Source organism: Notolepis coatsorum (assembly GCF_963971535.1).
Source record: "Notolepis coatsorum genome assembly, chromosome: 7".
Lineage (NCBI taxonomy): Eukaryota > Metazoa > Chordata > Actinopteri > Aulopiformes > Paralepididae > Notolepis > Notolepis coatsorum.
Window position 1 is genome coordinate 73,372,612 of NC_140171.1, and position 16,933 is coordinate 73,389,544.

At 47.4% G+C, this 16,933-nt stretch overlaps 1 protein-coding gene across 1 annotated transcript in view; it reads right to left on the reverse strand.

Moving 5' to 3' along the window:
* LOC311231680 (prominin-1-A-like) overlaps positions 1 to 16,933 on the reverse strand; it is a gene marked incomplete at its 5' end in the record, with an annotated part of 145,731 nt that overhangs the window by 1,270 nt on the left and 127,528 nt on the right. Inside the window, 3 exons of the mRNA XM_084318308.1 lie at positions 984 to 1,086; positions 2,370 to 2,450; positions 3,384 to 3,499. Of these exons, the coding sequence (XP_084174434.1) occupies positions 1,014 to 1,086; positions 2,370 to 2,450; positions 3,384 to 3,499 (270 nt within the window). The 3' untranslated portion in view covers positions 984 to 1,013. The remainder of the gene's footprint in view (positions 1 to 983; positions 1,087 to 2,369; positions 2,451 to 3,383; positions 3,500 to 16,933) is intronic.

Genomic DNA, 16,933 nt, shown 5'->3' on the forward strand with positions numbered 1-16,933 from the left:
GTGCCCAAGTTAATTTCCAGGCAAGACAGTGGACTAGTCATAGCTGTGCAACGACAACTATAATGCTGCTGTCACATAATAACCTTGGAACTCCAATATTGATGTTTTTTACTTGAAAGGTTTACATTGTGTATTATGTACAGAGTACTCATTATAAACCCAGGTCAGACAATCAGGCAGATCTTATCATGTCCTGACAAGTGATGTTTTAGAGATACAAGATTGTCAGTAGTGACAATCAGTGAGTGTGTTTACATGCACAATAATATTCTGGATACTAGCTAATACTAACATAAATGGGATGTGGTGTTTATATGGATTTTCATATCCCAATTGCTAATATGCCCGAATACATGAGTGAACAAAATATTGCTACAGGTAGCATTACCATGGAAAACGGAAGGTGCATGTAACCAAGTTTTCCGGCTAAAATCGGCATATCCTGCCATCACTTACAGGTTTTTTATAGTCGGGATAATATTATGAGCTTATCCTGGCTAATATAAATGGGAAATGGCATTTACATGTGCCATACAAGTCATACACATTACTTAAGTATCCAAAAATTATATCGGAATATCAATGTACCCGTTGAAAATCCATGGGTGATATACTGTATGAAGCTTTTCATGGTTCCATCTAAAAAAACTGATTTAAGTCACACCTCTGTGGGCAGTACAGGCAGGCAGGTATTGTTAACATGGGCTAGCCAACGGATGGAACGGACATACAGTACATGGGGATGGGTGAGAGACAGGATGGAGGGTTGGATAAGAGAGAGAGAGAGAGAGAGAGAGAGAGAGAGAGAGAGAGAGAGAGAGAGAGAGAGATGAAGAGCTTAGATATGAGTGAGAAACAAGGTGAAAGCTGTGAAACAGTAGCCGAGGTCTCGTTGGTCCAGTTGTAGATAAGATGGCTGATAGCGGTTTGTTTGTTTGTTTGTTTAGTTGGTTGACCGATGGTTGGTTGGTTATGGTTGGTACCTCTCTGATGGGGGGAGCGCTCCTTTTGTGTCACCAGCAGTCAGAATAGCACGGGGGAGCCGAAGCCCGTGGGAACCGGGTCAGAGTGTCATAACAGGGGGAGCTACAACACACGCACACACAAACACAGGCACACACAAACACACCATCCATTTCCATTTATTCATCCATATTAGGCGGTAAACATTTGCACAATACAAATAGTGTCATGCAGCAGAAGTTGAATAGACTGGTGTTTCTAAGTCTGAAAACAGTGTCACCATTCTCACACACACACACACACACACACACACACACACACACACACACACACACACACACACACACACACACACACACACACACACACACACACACACACACACACACACACACACACACACACACACACACACACACACACACACACACACACACACACACACACACACACACACACACACACACACACACACACACACACACACACACACACAGGGTTGGGCACAATTAACTTTCAATTCAATCAATTCAAAATGTACATGGTAATGATAGTGTACACTCATTCTAGATTATTTGGTAATAAATTGAATATGTCAACCTTCTCAAGCCCAATTTATTTTTTTTAAAGTTCCACTATGTAACCTTTACACAATGGGGCTCCCCTATGTCCACGAGAGGTAACTGTTCAGTGTTTTACACTGAAAAACCCTGTTTATTATAGGGTTGGCTAACAGTTAGCTATCGTTATATGCGTGTCAACTACTGTTAATGGTAGCTAACGTTACCACAGCAACCCATGCAGATGGGTTAATGATATCCAGACACACACATCTGATCTGATCACTTGCAAATAATCAGTGTGAACAGAAACAGATTTGAGAAAGATCTGATTTGCCTGCAGTCTAAACAAGGCCTTTGTTTTTCTTTTGTGTATTACACATTATGTTCTAGAAGTGATACTGTAGCCTCTTATGCTTATAATGTGTTTTTAATACATTCTTGGTATTTGCAGAGAGGGTGTCTCACCACCGGTTATGTCTGACCAGAAGGGCTTGAATGGGGAATGACGTTGGGTTACATGCTTTGCTGTTGAGAGGGTTCAGCCTGACTACAAGATTTATCTAAATAAGCAATATCTTTCATTAGAAAAGTTACATAGTGCAGGTTTACTATTCAAATATGTAGAACATGTACTTAGAGTGAATTGAAAGTGAAATGAGACCAAGCTGACACACACACACACACACATACACACACACACACACACACACACACACACACACACACACACACACACACACACACACACACACACACGCACACACACAGAAAAATATCCCATCACCAGTGGTCACTATGCTGTAGCATGCAGAGTCAAGAGGCATGCAGAGTTGTCGCCCGTACCTGACCACAGCGAGGTTGCCATGGATATCAAACACATGTTCGCCATGGTTACCTGTATTACCCATAGTATCAGGACTGGAACTGCAAGAGGGAGGGGTGGAACATGAGTCAGATGGGAAAAAAGACACGAACGAGAGGAACTCCTCCTCGACAACACGATGGAAGGGATCCTCCGGAGGGTCTCATACACAATGGAAACGGTTGATGGCGGAAGGTTTGTGAAAAGAGACAAGTTGCGGGTTACGAAGGTTTATGAAAAGAGACAAGAGCGGAAGCACTGTGGAGAACGTGCATGTCGGTACACCCGGGTGAAGAGTGAAAGAGGAACAAGGAGTTGAGAAAGGAAACGAGTGCCGTACCACCAAACATGTGGACATGTGAAGAGAATGAGAGAAAACGGTCGCAGAGGAGACACAAGAATGTCAAAGCGCAACAAGCCATGGATAAGATGAACTGTAGGGGTGGAGAGAGGGAAGTAGAGAAATGAGAGAAGACAAGGTGTGATGAAGGGAGGAAGGGGAGGAAGAGAAGGATATGTGGTTACTTTTCTTTCTAACTACAGTAGAAAAGACAGAGGCAAGCTATAAACATATATAAACATTTCGCTGAGTAAATTTTACTCAAACTGAGTAAAATTTTACTCACTTGGGCTCAAATGGACTCAGTTTGAGTAAAATTTACTCTGCGGAATTTACTGTGTACAAGTACAACCACAGCGAAATGTGTGTATGTTTGTGGTTACGTTTGTGTGTTCCAATGCAATTGTGTGCGTGTGTTTGTGTGCATGTATTCGTGTGTGTGTGCATGTTCATGTGTATGTGTGTGTTTGTGTGCATGTATTTGTGTGTGTGTGTGTGTGCATGTTCATATATATGTGTGTGTGTATGTGTGCATGTTCATACGTGTATGTGTATGCGTGTGTGTGTGTATGTGTGTGTGTATGTGTGTGTGCATGTTCATGTGTGTGTGTGTGTGTGTGTGTGTGTGTGTGTGTGTGTGTGTGTGTGGACTCACTCGTCAAACACGTCCTCTGTGTCCATCCTCCTGTAGTACTTGGCCAGTTTGATTGAGAAGATCATACTCGGGATTAGCAGGATACAGCAGCCTCCCAGACCAAACCAGAACGTGTTCTACAACACACACACACACACACACACACACACACACACACATGCACACACACACACGCACACACACACCAGGGTTGGGCACAATTCACTTTCAATTAAATCAATTAAAAATGTTAACAAAATTGCAGTTTATATAGTAACGGTATACATTATACATTCATTCTAGATTATTTGGTAATACGTTGAATATGTCAACCCTCTTTTACACAATGGCGCCCCCCTATGTCCATGAGAGGTAACTGTTCAGGGTTTTACACAGAAAAACAAGGATAAGAAAACGGCAGGAAAAAAATAAATTTCTTCAAGTGAGGTCACTTTGTTCAGACCATTTTCAGCATAATATCCAGATTGATTTGAGAAAGTCTGGACAGCAGTAGCTAATCGTTGTGCTTGGGAGCACATAGTTGAGACGAGAATTGGCAATGTAGCTTGGTCCTGTCCCATTTAGTGCTTTGTATATAAGGAGGAGGACCTTAAAATCAATTCTAAATGTCACCGGAAGCCAGTGCAGAGTAGCTACTGTAACACTGGACTGATGTGTTCTCTCCTCTTGGTTCTAGTTAATAGACTAGCTGCAGAGTTTTGAATGAGTTGGAGTCTTTCTGTGATTTTTTCAGGATTACAGTAGTCAATTTGGCTTGAGTTAAAGGCATGGATCCGGTTTTCAGTGTCCTTTTGATTTATAAATGCTATGTTTCTAAGGTGGAAGGATGATGTTTTTGTCACCTTGTTGATGTGTTATTTAAAGCTTAGGTCTGAGTCTATGATAACAAGACTTGAAACTTAAGTTTAATCTACGGAGTAAATTGCCCCATTTTGCTCAGCAGGATTTCAGTTGTCCTAATTTAATGTGTCATGTTTCTCAGAAGCAGGATCTCCAAACTTGATTAAAAAAATGAAGTTAAGTATCCCCTTTGGGAAATGCGTCCTCTGCATTTGACCCATCCTAGCTACTGTATGTAGGAGCAGTGGGCAGCCACACAGCACGGCACCCGGGGACCAACTCCAGTTGTAATGCGACAATGGGGCAACAGTGGCTCAGGTTCCCGGTTCAATTCCCGCTCCTCCTGGGCAGCATGTCAATGTGTCCTTGAGCAAGACACTTAACGTAAGGTTATGTATATAACCAAGTTCTATGAATTATGGTGACGCTCAGCATCATCTGCACTGTACTTCACTTCGTGCACATGCACTGAATAAAAAATTCCACCATGTACCTTTACATCCCAACATTCGTCTGGCCACACCCCCATCCGCTTACCTTCATAAGCAGGTGTGTGGTCACCTACTCGCCTCCTTCCCAAACTTTCACCACAAGGCGAGATCAAGGGTGCCGCAGCGGCGTCTGATGCTGAGCGTCACCATAATTCATAGAACTTGGTTATATACATAACCTTACGTTCTATTTCATTATGGCTTAAGGCCTCTGCATGCTACAGAAACTTCAAAGCAACTGCAACACAACATCGACAAAGCAACGGTGTTTTAGACACTCTGCCTTTATGCTTCTGCAACATCGACGCGCAAAGTTAGTTTAACTAAAGTTAGTTTAGGTTCGTGTTAACTTTAGATAATGTACAAAATAAAAGTATTTCCGGTGATTTTAGACGTCGCTCTTTTATTTTGAAAACCCCCGACCGGAAGTGTTATAGTGTCTGTTGCTAGCAGCTTAACTTTCTGTGCTTTTCGAGCTAACGTTACCGTAACATCATTAGTTTCCAATGGAGAGGACCTCGGCTCACATGCAGCTCAAACTACCTATTGGAATAAATTAATTGATTGATGTTTAACTTGTCCCTGTGTGTGTCCAGTCATTTCGACTAGCAAACGTTGTATTTAACGTTACCTCAGGACGGATACCATTGTATTTACTTGGTTAGCTATGTAGCTAATGTGGATAGCATTTTGAATAGACCCAATGCTAGCTGGCTGGCTACAGCTTTATTTACTAAATTATGGAGGCTTTTTAATCGTCAAGGTAAGAGAGGATTTGTCATGATCAACTGAAGGCGTATGCTATTGAGAGAAAACGGTGCTTTTTCAATGTATGTGATGTATAGATTGGGGAGAGATGACCACAGCTAAAATGGTAGATCGAAATGTGCATGGAAGCAGGAGACGGTGATAGAACGGTGACCAGCGGATTGAATACACTGCCAGCGAGGGTGTTTTGTTTTGCATTCCTTGGAAGAACACAGATAAGAGTGTACTGTAGGCCCAGGAGGGAGAGGTTCATCTTAATGAAACGTGAGTTTATTAGTGTTAAAGGTTATGCAGTTGTCATGACAACACGTCGCATGACAACCAGAAGGCGGGGCCGTCGTTGCGACGACGAACATCTATAAATCGAACGGTGTTTCCGGGTGTAAGGCAGACCAGAATATGACCAAGAGCGAGTAGGACTGAGATCACACGAAGACTCTTCCTCCTCCACCACGGAGGGGGGGTGAAAGGGAGAATGCCACATCATCATTACAGTAGCTTCGGCTAACACGAGGAGGGTTCGGCTAACGAACAGGCCTGAACACTATTGGACTGAACAGCAAAAGGACGATAATATGGACACACCGAAAGATCATTAGAAATATACTCTTCAAGGACAATACAATCTGTTAACATCTGAGCTGAGGTTTCTGTTTAGAGAAATAAAACCACGCTTTTCCTTGTAAGGTATTTCACGTTGTCGAAGTGTCGAATTCTTACGGAGGTGGGGAAGTATTATGGTTTACGGATTGCACTAACGGGGGGGAGATAAGGATCTTATCTACCAGTATCGGAGACGTCAGGACCATTAAAAGTACACAACGCAGAGGAATTGGATGGAGGGCCAAACAGACGAAGACGTGATACTGGCCAGTTTGATCAGAATCTTACAGTTGGTGCCGTGACCCGGATTTGCAAGAGATTAAAACAACGGGAACAGTTGGTTGTTGATGACAGCCAGAAAGCAAGTGGGGCGACAGTGGACAACAGTCATCAATGTGTGGGAGAATCATGATCGAAGCAAGGCCGGTCAGCCCTGGGAGAGAGCGGCGAGTCGAGCGGTCAGGAGGCGAACCAGCGCTGTAGGGGAAACAGCGCTCCGATCAAAAATGTGAGTTCACTGTGCACACGGTTGTTTTGATTTTAAGCCAAATAAAAACGAACAGATAGTGAATCCGTAAACGTAAACATTTCTAGTTCGACAGAGATGCCAGCTGTAATAATATGAGCAGAGAACCATGGTGAAAATCGAGGGTGTTATCTACAGAGAATGAAAAGCAAACGAGGCAGGCTGCACAGTTTTGGTTTAAGGAGGGTAAATGCGAGATGAGGAAAGGGGGGGGGGGCGCTTGAATCAGATCGAAAAATTGTTATGGCGGGACTGTTTTCATAACAGAAGGAAAGTCGAAAGGAGATTGTACCAGTGTGTATTATGTCCGATCAGGCAAGAGTATTAGTCTGAGAAAGCGTCCCCTGATAATGGATAGGAAAGAGAGGAAAACAGCAGTGTTTTTAGGCCTTGGAAGGAGGGGCAGCGTTCGTTTTGTTTGTGAGAGAGTAGCCATTATGAGCGAGTCAAAATGGCCGTGAGCACCACGAGGAGATAACAACAGATAAAGAACCAGGAAGTGACACGTCAACTAAAACACCATGGAGGAGGAGTAGGTCGCCACCTAGTGGCGGAGGGGGGGTAGTGCTGGGGAGTTTTCATTACCCATAGGGGAATATTTAGATAGAGGCCTGTACTACCATCTAGTGGCGGAGTGGGGGAGTGATTCAATAGTGAATCTAATGAGATTAAATAAGAATTGCACAGAAAGATGGTGCAGTTATTTGAATGGGTTAATAATTGAATAAAGAGGGAGTTTGAATTCCAGTGGGGCCTTCTCACACCTAATAAATAGGCAGAGTCTTGAGGGGACACGTCACCAGAAAGAACTGGCGCGCGCTGGGGGTCAACCGTGGGACAAACGTAGAGCGCCGAGTGGGTATCGTTTAGCTGCTGGTGTCACGCCGGAAGACAACAAAACAGGGAACAGCCCTGTAGGATTAGATATGGGTGTTGAGAAGGTGGGGGACTAATAGAGAACAAATAGGGGCTTGCAGAGGAAAAAAATATATAGAGAACGAGCTGCAGGCCCAAAGCCACGGTAGACTAATAGCAAAACAAGGGAAATCGATGTACAGACGACTGCCGGTGTTGTGTTTCTGCTTTCAAGGGGGGAATGACACCGACAGCGATGGAGATGACCAGGAGACAGACTGGAGGAGGAGGAAGCCGCAGGGGCCAGGCACCGCAGCCTGGTACACAGATGATCCACGACGCAAGGGGGGAATGACACCGACAGCGATGGAGATGACCAGGAGACAGACTGGAGGAGGAGGAAGCCGCAGGGGCCAGGCACCGCAGCCTGGTACACAGATGATCCACGACGAGAGGGAGGAGACGGCGGCGGTGGAGGAGCAGATGTGGAGAGGACAGCCAGAGACACTGAGCAGTAGCAGACCAGGGGGGACATTTTTGCCTAGGGGACCGCGCCCTGGAAGGGGGACCAGCTCAGGAAAGGAGCCGTCACTGAAAGGGGCCCTTGCCCTAGAAGATGGGACCGGCCCGAGATGGGAGGTGTACTGTAAGAGAGGGAAGGGAGCGCTCTGATTTGGACGTGGGGTACCGAATAGGGGGGCCGAAGGGTTTAGGTGTGTCGTCTGAAAAGTTGCAATCTGTGTTTTTCTCTGTCTCTCTCTCTCTCTCTCCTCCATGACCGTTGTTTATCCTTTCTGGTTTGGGTGTGATGCAGGTAATGGAAAACAAAAGGAAAACAGCAGACGGCGGGGCCCTAATTGTTATGAGTCTATTTTTGTGTATAATTAATTGAAAAACCAAGTAGTCTTATGATTCTGAGGGGTGATAAGAATCAAGGGGGGATTGAGAGAAAACGGTGCTTTTTCAATGTATGTGATGTATAGATTGGGGAGAGATGACCACAGCTAAAATGGTAGATCGAAATGTGCATGGAAGCAGGAGACGGTGATAGAACGGTGACCAGCGGATTGAATACACTGCCAGCGAGGGTGTTTTGTTTTGCATTCCTTGGAAGAACACAGATAAGAGTGTACTGTAGGCCCAGGAGGGAGAGGTTCATCTTAATGAAACGTGAGTTTATTAGTGTTAAAGGTTATGCAGTTGTCATGACAACACGTCGCATGACAACCAGAAGGCGGGGCCGTCGTTGCGACGACGAACATCTATAAATCGAACGGTGTTTCCGGGTGTAAGGCAGACCAGAATATGACCAAGAGCGAGTAGGACTGAGATCACACGAAGACTCTTCCTCCTCCACCACGGAGGGGGGGTGAAAGGGAGAATGCCACATCATCATTACAGTAGCTTCGGCTAACACGAGGAGGGTTCGGCTAACGAACAGGCCTGAACACTATTGGACTGAACAGCAAAAGGACGATAATATGGACACACCGAAAGATCATTAGAAATATACTCTTCAAGGACAATACAATCTGTTAACATCTGAGCTGAGGTTTCTGTTTAGAGAAATAAAACCACGCTTTTCCTTGTAAGGTATTTCACGTTGTCGAAGTGTCGAATTCTTACGGAGGTGGGGAAGTATTATGGTTTACGGATTGCACTAACGGGGGGGAGATAAGGATCTTATCTACCAGTATCGGAGACGTCAGGACCATTAAAAGTACACAACGCAGAGGAATTGGATGGAGGGCCAAACAGACGAAGACGTGATACTGGCCAGTTTGATCAGAATCTTACACTATGGAACAATATGTGCTTGGGTTTTCAGAAAAAGGCGAGCTATGTGACGCTGATTATTTAGCGTCAACGCTGGCTTCAACAATGGAGGATATTATTCTCTGCGGGACTAATATTATTCTATGACAGCCCCGCCCCCATTCGCTAACCAACCAATCACTGCTACGCAATATCAACGCAACGGTTGTTCAGATTAGATTCTGGGGACATGTACGCAACGTCCAAGGAACACAGTCTACAAGACCCTCTAAAACAACCGCGCTGAAATCGCGCCGATGTTGTGTTGCAGTTGCTCTGAAGTTTCTGTAGCATGCAGAGGCCTTTACGCTCAGCATCATCTGCACAAGAGGAGCTGAGCGGGAGCCATAGCTCGACAAATGTACCCCGCTGAGGCCCCCCACAACCATAAGACCGAGGAGGACCGAGCCCCCCCGACCCTCCCTAATGGAGGATACCCTCCCCATTGGAGGTTTACGGGAGGGAGACGGATCCGACCGTGCGAAGAGGAACTCAAGCAACTCAACGCACAGGGTGAGCAGACCGTGGCTTGACCCCACAACTATGCACACGCACAACCCGCATGCCACCAGGGAACGAACGGAAGGAACAACCCTCGTTACTGCCCCCAAAATCACGGGGTCAAGAGCAAACCCAACCCCGTGGCAAGGCTGTAGCAGCGGAGTGCGAAGTAAGACCCAGACCCACTGAAGGGACTGGATCCCCTGGAAAAAGGGGGCCCGGAGAAGTCAATGACGCCAGGCATCAAGACCCCACCAGGCGGTCACTTAGTGACACCGCCCCCCACATCGCCAGCGTATTCGGATAGGGCCCCTCCAAGAGCGGGCCCTTTCCCCCCAATAGCACACCGCCTGGCGCACTGACCCTGCAGACAAGGCAGTCAGCATGGCCGTAAGCACTCAAAAACTTCAACCAACGGAAGCAGGCAGCGCACCGGGGAAACCAGGCAGCAGGCTGTAGACCTGAGCCTGGAGCACTGCGGACAAGACAGGCGCAAAAGGAGTCAACTGAAAACAGCCCCCCTGGCGGAAGGGGCGTATGCTGGCGTTGTTGAGCACCATGACAAAGCCTCCATCAAAAACCCCCACCCAGAGGGGTCGAGGCAGAGAAGGCTGACACGATTGGCAGACGTCATGAACGTGCAGGGGCACACTCAACCGGGTACCCCGGGAGTTGACTCTGCTCCAACACACCAGGGAATCAACCACCCTCTTGGTACACAACGGTGGTTGTTCCTATAACCCCTCAAGAAAAAACTCCAAAACACACCTGCGGGTATACACCAGCTATACCGCAGCACAAGTGTTCCAGTTTCCAAAAAAGGGTTATCCCAGGCCTACGGTATCAACGAAACATTACTTCGGACCGGGCCCGGCAGCCCGGGAAGCACACAGGATTACCAGAGGTCCAGAAGACCACCCCAACAGCCCCCTCTTCGCCATGCGTGAGAGAGGAGCGAAAGAAGGAGAACCAGCCCCTTACAATAGTGCCAGGTACAAAGTGTACCCAACAAAGGGTCTCCATAACGCCTAACCCTGTGACACCCGGGCCGACCCGGCATTCTTCCCCCTGAAAAAAGCCCAAGTCCCTCAGGCTCTGGGTACCAGAACAGCAGATCTGCATCCCCAGCGGACAACAGGTTAACTGACCTGGACCAGCGCGACCAGAACCAGTCCCGTGCCCTAACCACGCCGACATGCCTACTCCAGGAGAAGGGGCAGATATGCGTGTTGATCTAAAACATGAAAAGAGGGCGCCACCCAGACGGTCCGGTTTGAACCGCGCTCGGTGGCCCACCCCAAGGGCGTGAGACCCCTCTACCTATGTTTTGATCTATTCCGTTAACATCCCCCAGATATGAACGAGAATCCGTCGAGACCCAGTAACAGGCTCTCGGAAGAGGAAAAAATCCCCCATCCCAGTTGCTTCATAAAAACGCTGTTTTAATAACAAGTAACCAAGGCGTACTAGCCACCCGCATGATTCTTATCAGAAACACCCCGAGCCAGCACTATGTATGCGTCGGGACACAAAACATATCAATGGACAGTCTAACCAGACCCCACATCGATCCCTCAAGGCGCCTGGGAGAACGACAAGAAGGGTGTCGTGCTTCACATTCTCCACACTTTTTTATTAAAAAAGAAAGAAACACAGACTTGACATGAATCCCACTTGACGCAGCCGAGGATAAAAATTGGTTAAATTTTTATATCCCGTCATCCCTACCACAGAGGATAGACGGAACTCCCCAGAGAGACTTCCCACGTGAGCCATAGATTGAAAAGCCACGGTAACATTGAGTCATGTGACCAACCGACTAGCGAAAGATTCACACGTTGCAACCCCATCATATGTTTGGTGAATAAACACACAGTTTGTTAACAAAAAATACAGTCCCCCTTTAGAGGGGACTCTTTATTTTTGAGCAAAATCATAGTGGGGCCGGGACGGGAACAGGGGGAGACCACAGGGGGAAAAAGTCACTGGGTCTTAGCGACGCCTGCCACGAGCCGCTCGGGATTTGCCACCTCGGGGAGCCCCGGAGGGACGGTAAATGATCGGCGGCTGGTCACGACGGTCCCTACCGTCACCTCCGGGCGTAGATGGGCCGGCTGCAGTGGCGGAGGCGCCCTCTCTCCTCCTGGCCTTCTTCCTTGAAGGTCCAGCAGTGGCGGTGGTGGCAGCGGCGGCCACGGCGGAGGATCCTCGACGACGTGGCAGCCGTCTGACTCCACCGGCGACATCGGGAGGGGGGAAATGAGGCTGGAGCACGGAGCGCTCCTCCTGCATCTCTCTGCAAGTTGAGGTCATCAGTTGCAGTGCCGTCCCGAATAGTCCAGCATCGAAGAGGGGTGCCGCCAGAAGAGGAATCCTCTTCTTCTCCGGCACACGAGCCTGCTCCAGCCAAAGGTGGCGCTGGGTCAGAGTTGCCAGGGCGCGCACTTTCCCAGCGGCTATAGCCTGCGGCTGAGTCAGATGCAGGATGGCTCCTGCCGACTGGGCGAGCTGATCATGTTGTACATCAGTCAGCTCCGTGCCGCCCGTCAATATCCCGGACATGAATCTTGCCAGCTGCGCGATGTTAGACGCGGCAGCTAGAGATTGTGTTCCGGTGATAAATGACTGGTCGCTCCAATATGCCAACCGCCTCGCCGATTTCCCTTGGGGAACCGGCTTCCGTAACGGCTCCCACACCATCTCCAGACAAAGGAGCGCCGCCATCGGCCTATCAAGCCGTGGCACGCCCTCCTTCATACCGTTGACCAAACCTGCCACCCGCGTGACTTGCACGTAGGCAGGAGTAAGGCCTATGATGTGGGAGACCACCTGACCCTGACGGACATAGGCCGCCATTGAGGGGAAAAATGGGTAGACAACGTCCACCCTTCTCACCGGGCGACGTTGCCATAGATGACCTATGAGATCATCAGGGACAGGAACAGGCAGTGGCTGCGGCACGCCGTTTGCGACTGCCGCCGCCGCCATGAGCTCGGGAAACAAAGCACGCAGTTCCCCCTGCATACTTTCCTCCTCCGAGCCCGTGTCCCTCACATACAGCAGACTACTGGTCAAGGAGCCACATTCTGATGTGGCTGATAGCAAGTTCAAGTTCAAGTTCTTTAATAGTTGTCATACAGAAGTACAGAATACTTTCATACAAAATGCTTCTTACTGTTACGCTCCAGAGACTGTGCTAGACAAGATAGTATCAAATAACATAATAACATAATATAGCATGAATTTAGAAGAAGAAAATGAGGTCACAGTTGTTCGGTATAGACATATGTACAATGTTCTGAGTTACCATATAATATACAATACACAATACTATGCAGTGTACTAATGTACAGTACTATCTAGTGCAAAGCAGAAATGGGATGAGGTACAATTTTAGGTACAATTTACAGTAAGGTGTACGAGTTGTAGTGCAATCCTTCATCCATAAATATAAAGTGTGGGGAGTGGGTGCTACAGTGTGTTTGTTTAAAGTGGGTGTGTGCTATAAAGTGTGTGTAGTGGGTGCTACAGTGTGTTTGTTTAAAGTGAGTGTGTGCGTGTGGATGTGTGTGCTATGTGTGTTTGGTGGTTGTTGTTGTGTAGTGTTCATTCATTGTTCGTTTAGCAGCCTGATGGCCTGGGGATAGAAGCTACTTCTGAGTCTTTCTGTGCTCGCCTTGAGACTCCTGTATCGCTTGCCTGACGGCAGCAGTTCAAAGAGGCAGTTGTTCGGGTGGCTCGAGTCCTTAATAATTCTCTTAGCCTTCCCCTTGCAACGCTTGTAGTAAATGTTCTGGAGGGTGGGGAGCCCCCCTCCAATTGTGCGTTCGGCTGAACGTGTCACTCTTTGTAGTCTGCTTTGGTCTTTTGCAGTGCTATTCCCAAACCAGGAGGTGATGTTGCCGGTCAAGATGCTCTCTATTGTACATGAGTAGAAGTTCTTAAGGATCTTCTGGCTGACTTGGAACTTCCTTAGGCGCCTGAGGAAGTAGAGGCGTTGTCGTGCCTTCTTCACCACACTGTTAATGTGTATGGTCCATGTCAAGTCCTCGGATATGTGGGCTCCGAGGTACTTGAAGCTGTTGACTCTCTCAACCGGTGCCCCGTCGATGCTGAGGGGGCTGTAGTCCTTGACCCCCGACCTCCTGAAGTCCACAATCATCTCCTTTGTTTTGCTGACGTTCAGGGAGAGGCTGTTTTCCTGGCACCATCCCGCCAGGACCTTGACCTCTTCCAGGTAGGCCCTCTCGTCGTTGGCAGAGATCAGGCCCACCACCACTGTGTCGTCAGCAAATTTGACGATTGTATTGCTACTCCGCTGAGCCACACAGTCGTGTGTGTACAGGGAGTAGAGGAGGGGACTCAGAACACAGCCCTGGGGGGCCCCTATGTTGAGGGTGATGGATGAGGAGGTGCAGTTGCCTGCTCTCACCACCTGGGGTCTGCCAGTCAGGAAGTCCAAGACCCACTGGCAGAGGTCATAGCCCAAGCCCAGGTCCCTGAGCTTGGCTATGAGTATGGAGGGGACTATGGTATTGAATGCCGAGCTGTAGTCGATGAATAGCATTCTCACATAGTTCCCCTGCCTCTTGTCCAGGTGTGATGCTGCTGTGTGCAGCACATGGGATATGGCGTCCTCCGTGGACCTGTTGGGGCGGTATGCAAATTGCAGGGGGTCCATGTTGATGGGGAGGGAGGAGCAGATGTAGCCCTTTACTAGCTTCTCAAAGCACTTCATGGCTATGGAGGTGAGAGCTACAGGGCGGTAGTCGTTGAGGCAAGCAGGCTTGGATTTTTTGGGTACAATGACGAGTCGGAGGTTCTACCCCAACATCTTCGGACGGGGAACCCCAAGGAGACATCTCACCCCCCTCCAGTGTTACCTGGATAGGCAGGGAAGATGTCTCCACCGGGCCTTCAAACAAGAACCCGTCCGCCTCTATCATGTAGTCCTCTGTCTCCATCGGGCATGTAGAGACCGACGCATCCTCATCTGGCTCCAGCAACTCACCAAAACCAGGCCGTTCGCGTCTGCAAGCCACCATCTTGCGACGGGAGCGAGCTGACGCAAAAAGTTTGCGTCTCAAATCCCCCGCAACCAAGGGAACCGGCCGCCCAACAGCGGACGATTCCCCGGAAGCAGAGGAACCAGAGTCGATACCATTTCGATACCAAAAATATATATATATATATATATATATAGAGTAGCTAACGTTAGCTGATAGCTGTAACGTTACAACGAATCAGCTGTTGATATTATGCGCCATCAGTAGACAATGTATTATGTATTAAACTAGAGTTAATGGTTTAATGCTTCAGTCACAGTGACGTTGAAAGAGCAGCTGTCACGAACCTCTTTCATTTCTTTATGGAGATCCGTGCTGGCACTGCTCTGTAACACCGCTTGCAAATAGCATTGGGGCATTTTTAGCTTGTCCTTCGTTGTTTACTTCAAACCCGAAGTACCTCCAAACAGCACTTCTGCTGTTTTCTTTATCCACAAGCACAAGTTGCGGAGGCTCTGCATTTGCCATCTTCAGCTAAAATGTCTGAAGACGGCTCTGTGAGGGGGAGGGCTGGACTCGGAGGAGGCGGAGGGGCAAGCGTGCTCTGAACAGCGTGTCAACAACTTGCTGTAGAACACTCGCCAGCTGGTACCGATACTGCAGAAAGTATCGGTATTTCGGGAAATGAGTATCGAAGCCGTTTTAAATATTCAGTATCGATATGTATCGATACTTCGATATTTTTGACAACACTACTCCGAAGTAGACATTATGACTTAGCTTTTTTATTTAGAATATATGAGAGAAGAAAAAACAAGCAACAATGTAAACACGTCTCAACTTTCTTCAGCTAACAACCTCGTCAAGTGTGGGATCTACCGAAGGCACTTCCTTGTGGTGAAAGTGAAGAAGGAGGCGAGTAGGTGACCACACACCTGCTTATGAAGGTAAGCGGATGGGGGTGTGGCCAGACGAATGTTGGGATGTAAAGGTACATGGTGGAATTTTTTATTCAGTGCACGACACGTGCACGAAGTGAAGTACAGTGCAGATGATGCTGAGCGTAAGCCATAATGAAATAGAACCCCTAATTGCTCCCGATGAGCAGGTTGGCACCTTGCATGGTTGCCTTCGCCCATCGGCGTGTGAATGTGTGAGTGAATGGGTGAATGTGAGGAACAACATTTTTTAATGCTTTGGATAAAAGAGCTATATAAATGCACCATTTTCCATTTTTAATGCCAGTACCTTGGTCAAGGGCCACGGCAGGATATACCTAGCATGCATGTCTTTTATGAAGTGGGGAGACCGGAGTACCCGGTGGAACCCACGCAAACATGGGGAGAACATGCAAACTCCACCCCTGCTGGGGTTTGAACCCGGGACATTCTTGCTGTGAGGCAACAGTGCTAACCACTGCGCCACCATGTGGTGGGAAGAAAAAGCACATAAACACATAATAGTTTAAAAGGATCAATTCACATTCTATTCACAGCCCACCTCCCATGTTATGTTTGGGTTCTTAGTCCTTCATGTGAGGTTGTTTGGGCTGCCATGCTTTGCATGCATGTAGACACTACTGTGCATGTCAATGTAAGACTTTAAGGGCTTGGTATACATTGCACACACCAAACAAACAACAGTATCATTAAAACCCACTTCAGTAGCTAACACTAGCTAAAACAGCACCTTCTACAAATATACCAACTGCCAATAATAGCTAACTTTGAGCAACATTTAGCCAACTGTTTTGCTCCTCTCTTCACCGACATTAATACACACACATCTCTTTTCACACTCCTCTTTTTTGTTTGTTTGCGTTACACTGTCCTCAATATGCTAAGTAAGCTCTGTGACCTCAGCAGCCAATGTAAACCTTCCTTATCATTTATAAAATGCATGAAAATAAATGTTTATGTTTTTTTGTTTGTTCCTGAAACGTTGCTTTTTCCAGAAGGAGAGTTTTTTCTTTTCACGTTTCTTTTCTTTTCTTTACTTGATAGCATTACTAAACCTATCCTCTATCTTGTGTTATGTAGTCATCTGTATAGTTATATAGTATGTGCGTAGTATGTGTCCTGGTATGATACCAGACTCTGGTCTGTTGCGGTTTTCTATAATAGACAGGCCATGGAAACGCTTTGC